This window comes from Lactuca virosa, chromosome 4, assembly GCF_052849685.1.
Source record: "Lactuca virosa cultivar CGN04683 chromosome 4, Lactuca_virosa_CGN04683_v6, whole genome shotgun sequence".
NCBI classification, from domain to species: Eukaryota; Viridiplantae; Streptophyta; class Magnoliopsida; order Asterales; family Asteraceae; genus Lactuca; species Lactuca virosa.
Window position 1 is genome coordinate 458,066,928 of NC_136429.1, and position 8,370 is coordinate 458,075,297.

Genomic DNA, 8,370 nt, shown 5'->3' on the forward strand with positions numbered 1-8,370 from the left:
CCTGTATTTATTTGAATCAACGATTATAATTTTATATAACTAAAAAGTATTTCTTAATTAATAATTTATTTAAAATAATTAATTAATGATTTTTAGTTGTTACTTTGAAATTTTAATTAATTTTATAACCGTGATTCCCAAAAGTTATAAACTAGTTTACTATGAATAAATTGTTGTTTTTGTTTTCACAACCCGATTCAAAATTTCTGATTTATCATCTTCTTATAAAAAAATCGATATTAAAACCTTAACAATATATATTAATTAATACTAACATACAAGCGACATTGATATTAATAATATATTTAACAAACACAATTTTATTGTTAATAAAACATGTTACCAACAGTCAACAACGATACTTTTAATCAATACATTAGTATGTCTTTTAATTTTTTAATATATAATATTAAAAGAAAATTCGATATACGATCGCACTATCCTAAGGCCTACCGGTATGGTGACCACGAAGTGGGTCGTGGTCTAGGTGGCCACAAACCACGACCGTGCACACCACCCCAGTGGTTCGTGGTGGGTCGTGGTTGTGGCCCTCCGTGCTCCAGACAACGATTCCAAAACGACCAATAGTTTCATTTCTTGCATTAAATCTCGTTTGACCTTTTCTTCCCCCTTCCTAACGGCTATTTTTCAATTCCTTCAACATTTACCTATAAATACTACCACTCATCCTCTTATTATTTTTCATACAATTCTTCTCCCTTTAGATACATTTTTGTTGTTTGATCCTTCAAAAACCATGCCTCCCAAAAATAAGAAATGGTCAGAATAGGAAGAAGAGAAATTAACACAAGCATGGGTGACAATTTCGGAAGAAGACGCTGGCCAAACTTCCTGTTCTTTTTGGAGAAATGTTGAAAGTGTTTTCCATGGTTTAATGGGTTGTGCAATTCGAAATGTTGATGAAATATACTTGAAGTGGCGCGATATGAGAGCCAAATGTTATGAGTTCAATGGAATTTACAACTTTGTTATAAACAACGTACACGAAACCGATATCGATCCGGTTAATGTGGTCATGGAGCAATATGAAAACACAAATCATCAACGTTTTAGACATGTGAAAGCTTGACAAAAATTGAAGAATTCCCCAAAATGGAATAACCTTGCTTAAAAAAACAGACATTAGAAGTTTGGTATTTTTAGCTTTTTAATTCTTAATGTTATTTTTATTGTTTTTTTATTTTAGTTAATATAATTTTTAGTTTGAACGTTATTTTTATTATTTTTTTTTCGTTTTAATTAATGTAGTTTTTAATTAATGTAATTTAGTATTTTAAATTAATGAAAATTAGTATTTAAAAAAACAATTATATGAATTTTTATGTATTTTTAAATTAAATCTAATTAAAAAATAAGGTGAAGTGGTATGTTAGTGGTAGGTATCCCATGTTAATGATAGAGAAATGTGGTGCTGGTGTGGCATCCTCCACATATGTGGTATGTAGTGAGTATAACGGATGGTCTAACACCCTAGCCATTTTGTAACAAGTATTTGGTAGTTAGGACACTAAAGATTACAATGAAATTTGGAACATCTGCATAACGTTGCATTCATTCTGGAATTTTATAGAATTTTAGGTCTTTTAACTTATTTAAAAGGCAAATATTGCATATGTTTTTCGATTATTCCATATCAATACATTTATAGTCATGTTTGTTATATTATCTTTATCCAATTTGAATAAATTACTCAATGTAGTCATCAATAACATAACTAACACTTTCTATTATTCTCTATCCTCCTTGTATTAGTTATAACTTATAACTTCATAAATACCCAAAGAAGGAAAGCCATTGGCAATTTGGCATCATTACCAACTAAACTATGTTAAATTATAAGAAAATTTGAATATATCAACGTATTTTTCATTTTCCTTTCATAAAATATTATCTCTCTTTTAAAAATGTTACCCTTTTTGAAGTTGCAATGTATGTTAAATAAATGGTTCTTGTGTGATGAATGTGACAAATATCACATCTTTATGAAGAAAAAAAAACAAAGAAAAGGACACATCTTTGACCTTAAATTTATATATCACACCTCAAATCTATGTTTGGTGTCAAAAGCGTGTAAAATTGTATTCAAATCTGCAAGCTGTACTTCACTCAATTATTATATCTCCTAATTTTATAACAATTTCATCCAATTTCAGTTACCAAAAAAATTGTTCAAGAACATCATGATTACCTCCCCAAAAAAACTGATTTTTTGTTCAAACATCCAATTTTCGTTAACAACGCATGATATCAAGAAACAGTTCAATCAGCGAAAACAACAAAATGAATGGGTCAAACATTGTAAAAATTGTAACTTTTTGGATGATCAAATGGGTATTTCTTGTTCTTGATACTTGCTAGAATAATAAATGATAATCTTCTTCAACATGATTTTTCCTTTTTTTTTTCGCAATTAAATGATTTTTAAATAAATCTAATCCATTCCCTGTACAAATTTATTTCAACGTTTTCGTTGTGGGAGGATAATCCATGATTATGGAATTAACAGAGACATGATCGATGATTTGATTCACATTTTCCATGGTGTCTGAACGTTCTCCGATCATCATCATCATCATCATCTTCCGGTGATCAACACCCATCAACAAATTTAATTTATGTAGAAATAAGTAATCGATTAACCTAATCAGCCACCGCCATTACTGGCCTGTTGAAGTTCTACTCCGGTAATGTAATTCCTCACCTCCATTCTAACCATCTCCTGCATCACCGATAAAAACTCCGCACTAAACGGCGGAACCACCTTCTCCGGCTGCTCAATCGGTGGTCGGGATACCTGAAGTTGCTGCATCGCCGCCGAAATCGCCATCGGAGCAGGTTTCGGAACCGGCGGAGGATGCGTCACCGTCGCCGTCGCCGTCGCCGCTGCCGACATCGACACCGACGACGCTTCAAATGATTCAGCTCCAGGAAGCGATAGACTTAACGACGTCGGCGGATCGTTAACCGGTGCGGCGGGTCTCGCCACCGGCCGGTAAACGTGAACGCTCGAATCACTGACGTCAGATCCCGACGGACTACTCGGATTGAAGCAAAAACCCGACACCGGAACCCCTGAGCCGGCGGAAACAGATCGTTTCAACGACGGTTGCTGAATCGAAAACTCGTTAAATTCTTCATTCGTCATGGAAGAACACTTCCTCTTCAAGGTGGAGTTCCAGTGGTTTTTAATGGCGTTATCAGTCCGACCCGATAACAACCGGGCAATCGTAGCCCATTTGTTACCAAACCTCGCATGAGCTCTAAGAATCGTCTCGTCTTCCTCCGGCGTAAACGCCCGGTGCTCTACCTGCGGCGAAAGCTGGTTGCACCACCGTAAGCGGCAGGATTTCCCGGATCTACCAGGGATTGTTTTGCTGACGAGAGACCAGTTTCTTGGACCATGTTTCTCCACGAGTTGCTGAAGCATCTCGTCTTCTTCGGGACTCCATGGACCTTTGATTCGATCCATCTGTCTGTAAATTTTTTTTTGGGGATTTGAGTGAGAAGTTGAAGAAGACGGAAGAAATGGCGGTTTTTATATATAGGGTTAAGACTGTGACGAAAAGAAAGGTGACAGGCTGTGAGATTAGCAAGAGGTTGTGTTTGGGATCCAGCTGGCTAACGAACACGCGTCACAAATGCTCCTGTGCCCGTTTACACATATGCTACTCTCATTTTCTCAAAAATATCCATACAATAATAATAAATTCTAAAATTAAAAAAAATATATGTAAAATATGATTTAGGATTTATAGTTTAGGTTTAGTCTGGTTATATAAACTAAAATGTTGATAATAAAAATTATTGTTAAAGTTTAAGGATTTTAATAAAATATTTAATATTAAACATCAGTGGTAAAAATTATTATATTTAATAAAAAGTTGTCAAAGATATGGAAGTGTATTTCAACAGAACGGTTCTGCAGAAATCAATTTTCCAATGTTTACATGCACCATATGCTCAATATTTTCTTCTAGATAGATATCTCTATAGATGGGCTTAACCAACATATGTCTCATGTGGAATATCGTATTATCCTTAAATATCAGCTCATGATCCCATATTTCCAGATGACGAGATATGACAAGTGTGCCGCAAGACATGTTTGGACTCTTTTGGAGAGCACGCAGTTCATTGTAAAGAATTCCCGAGGTTCAAATATAGGCACAATGTAGTTAGAGATGTTTTGTTTGACATATTTAAGCGTTCTGGGGTTTCCACCAAGAAAGAGACACTTGTGAATTTCTTGACAGACCCAACATAAGGAAGGTCAAACCTTAGATCGACTGACGTTATGATTTTTGGATGGGTTGGAGGGAAACACGTCTGTGTGGACCTTATAGGGGTATCTCACTCTCGTGAGTTTGAAGGTTGGGGGGTTCACAGCCGGGACATACTGCTTTAAAAGCTGCTACATGCAAAGTCAGAAAATATGGGAAATCGTGCATGGAAAATCCACACATGTTAATACCATTTGTGTTTGATATGTTTGGTTTCCTCGCGTCGAATGTGGTGGAACTTCTTAATTGAGTACAACGGATCATGCATATCAATGTTATATCCCCTAGATCTATGGATGTAGTCTTCAAAAGAATTGACTTTACCATGCAAAAAGGCTTAGCGGCGTAATTTGTTGCCTCTTTGCCTTCTCACTCGTTGTGCTATGATAACTAAGTTATATTTTCCTCTTTGGTTAATCGTTCCATCTATAAGATTATTTCCAAAAACAATTGTTATAATATTTTTATTTTGTTGTTATAACTGGTTAAAATGGTTGATATAAAAAACGTCGTCAATTTTTACTCTTTCTTTAATAAAATGTAATTGTTATGCTAAAAAATTGTTAAAATATAGAATTTTTATGTATTTTTTTATAAAAGTATAATATTTCAAATTATATATAGAGTAAATTACAAAGTTGGTTGATGTGTTTATTTAAAACTAGTGAAGAGGCCCGTACGTTATAGGGGTCAGAATTTTTTGTTGACGTTTGGTGGGTCAGGTACACGAAAATCCAACAACACAATGTAGGGCAAAGAGATAGTTTATGGAACCATGAAATGCTATCCAAATAAAATTGTAGTTCAATTAACTTATTTTTAAATAGGTTTACCTTAACATCCTATTTTTACTTAATTAACATACCACTTTGATTTCATGCCATCTCAAAACAATAAAATAAAATAAAAAGTACAAATTCCAAAATTTTGTACTCATTTAATTTCACTCTAAAGCAATGGACTTTGTAAATCTAAAACTCCTAAATGCACCAAATAAATAAAAGAGGCGTTCTAATTGTTGGATTATGTGTCTAAGCCCATAACCGTAATTGATATGAACTTGAATTGATGGTATCACAGTCCTTTTGGGTTGCCCTCAAACCTAGCAATTGGACATGATGTTTTGTAAAGAGAGGTTAATTTATTATTTGATTAATAAATTGAAATAAATAATTTATTAATATATTATGAGAATAATATATTAATTAGAAATAGTAATATTTAATTAATTATTAATCAGAAATTAATTGAAATTAATTTTGAGATTAATAGAATTAATTAAAAGTGCAGGGGTGAAAGTGTAATTGTTCAATAGTTGAACAAAAGACATTCTAGAACCTCCCTAGGCTATGGACGGTTTTGGGAGTGTTCTAACGGTTCTAGAATTATCGTTGGAGGATAATCAAGAAGCTGGATAATTACCAAAAACAAGATAATATTATTATATTGGTTTTAGGGTTATCTAGGGTTTCCTGGTTGCACTATATAAGGAGCCTTACCCCTTCACCTTTCGGCCACTCATAACTTAGAGAACTAGGCCGAAATTATGACCTCCTCCCTCATCTCTCCTTAATATCCTTCTTGCTTGTGTTGGGTGTGAACCACTAGAGGCATGCCGCTTGTGGTGCTTGCTTCCAAAAGATCAACAAAAGGGATTCTTGGTTGTTTACTTCAACAATAATTCAGATTTTAATAGGTAATTTTTGTAGATTGATAGTTCATAGTATGTTGCTTTTATGTGAAAGACATAGATCATTCTTAGGTTGCATGTGCCCTAATCATTTAATTGTTAAATGTTTTTTTGCTTAGAACATTGTTTTTGTAACCTCCATAACTCATCAGTGGTATCAGATCCTATGACTATCTTTCATATGATTGCACATTGGTGAATCGATCAAAACTAAAATTTTCGGATTTGTCGCATCTCACGACGTGAGATCTGATTAGATAAGATTTTTCGAGATTATATGCCTAATCTGTTTTGTTTGGTAATTATCTGCCTTAAATATCTTCCAAGTCCGATTTTGCTGAATATTTGATGATAAATTACAAGCCTCAAAGTTAAGAGGTAAATATTTGACTTGATGAACTATTTTATTGATTAATATGATTGATTTTTTAAGTATGTAAATAACTGATTTAGATACTAATTCATCCTAATAATTAATTTCAAATATTATTTGGTTTATATTAAATTTAAATTATATAAATTTTTGAAATTTATTATAAACCTAGTATTTTGAAAAAGTGTTAAAATACACTTTATACTATATGTAAGATTAAAAGTTTAATAATTATTGTATGTATACGAATAAGTCAGTCGAACCGCTAGTACGCCTCATTCACGATGCCGTACTATAAAGGGAGTTTAAGGAAGCGACCTATAAAACGACCGCCATTGGGTATCCACTCTTACCCACCACTCTCTTGTATGGTGGATGGTTGTTAGCCGAACGGGTTTGATAGGACAATTAATTCTCATTAATAAGTATAATGCGATTAAAAGTAACTAAACTCTTTTATTTTAAATCCCAATCTTGGTTACTTTAGGAAAATGTGAATTTGTATGCTAACCCATGAAATTGAACATTATACTTTATAGTAGTTAGTGGAGCGCGTGTGGTTAACCGAAAAAGTAACAATGACTATAAAGAGTGATAATGAGCATTTCAAAAATTATCACTGATTAATGGAGCTTGTGTGGTTAACCGACACATTAAAATGAGATGATAAATGACATCGAGAGTACCAAACTAATTTACATGATTATTCACATCTTGTTTGTGATCCTTAGTATCCCAGTCACAAATGGAAGAGCATAATCTGAGATTAAACATGTCATTGAATAGTTTCAGTGAGTATCAAAAGATCTAGGAATTTCACTTAACTTAATTTCCTTCAAATTTCATTTTTCAATGGTGGAATTGGTAAATCTTTATTTACCTACCTTTATAAAATTTACAATTAGATTACAACATCCTTTTTTTAAGTTGTAAATTTTTAGTTGGATCCTACCCTTAATATTTCATTTTGGGTTGTTATAATAAGGAATATTCTTATCTGACTAAAACTACCTTCCTTGTACAGATGTCTGTTCCAAATGATGCTTCTGGTTCCTCCTCCTCCTCCAATCAAAACTTCTCGTTGCTGAACATCTGCTTAAGGATGACATTGGATGGCACCAACTATAATGAATGGATACGCACCATCAAGATGGACCTTCGTTTCGAGGACAAGGAGTATGTCCTTGAGAAAGAGTTTAATTAGATTGACGAAGAGAAGGTCACTCCTGAAGAACTGGCCGCCTACAAGAAGCACTACAATGATGCAACAAAAGTTGCTTGCATCATGGTGGCCACCATGACTACTGAATTGCAGAGATACTATGAGGATTACTGGTCGTACGAGATGAACAATGACCTTATGGAAAAGTACCATAAGCGAGATCGCCAAGAAAAGTACGAGGTGGTAAAGTCCCTCATAGCAAGCAAGATGAAAGAGGGATAATCTGTTAGCAGCCACGTGCAAAGAATGCAACGATATGTGGATTGCCTTGTCAAGCTTAATGTGAATTTTGATGAGGAGTTGGCTATCAGCATAATCCTGAACTCCTTACTAAGTTGTTATGATCAGTTCATCTTGACCTATCTTTTAAACAATAATGAGACCACTTTATCTCAATTGCACAACCTCCTGTGAACAATTGAAGCATGGATGAAGGGAAAGAGTGTTGCCTCCACTCCTGCTAGTGCTCCCGTTCTAGCCATTGGTAAAGGGAAAGGGAAAAAGAGGAAAGGTCATCCAAAGAAAAAATGGAAAGGAAAGTCTCAATCAGGGTCGTCAAGCAATTGACCCAAAGGTAAATCCAGTTCTGATGCTCCCCCTGTCTCTGATCCCAAAGAGGCCACTTGCTTCTACTACAATGACAAAGGGCGTTGGAAATGTAACTTCCCAAAGTATCTGCAAGACATTAAAGATGGCAAGGTGAAGCCGCAGTCTGCAGGTGTAAGGGTCAAAATGTTGTCAAAATGTTGTAATTAGTCGAAGTGTATTTTGCACTCTTCGAATG

The 8,370-nt window shown here is 34.3% G+C and overlaps 1 protein-coding gene across 1 annotated transcript; it reads right to left on the reverse strand.

The window, feature by feature from the left end:
* Nucleotides 1-2,317: 2,317 nt before the first annotated feature.
* On the reverse strand, nucleotides 2,318-3,527 carry LOC145109158 (transcription factor MYB44-like). Its single transcript, XM_079046256.1, has one exon. It carries the CDS (start codon nucleotides 3,488-3,490, stop codon nucleotides 2,666-2,668), a length of 825 nt encoding a protein of 274 aa, XP_078902382.1. The 5' UTR covers nucleotides 3,491-3,527; the 3' UTR covers nucleotides 2,318-2,665.
* Nucleotides 3,528-8,370: the final 4,843 nt, after the last annotated feature.

Bases quoted from the DNA above. Each gene is read 5' to 3' on its own strand.
- LOC145109158 (XM_079046256.1), bottom strand. From the start codon at position 3,490: ATGGATCGAATCAAAGGTCCATGGAGTCCCGAAGAAGACGAGATGCTT.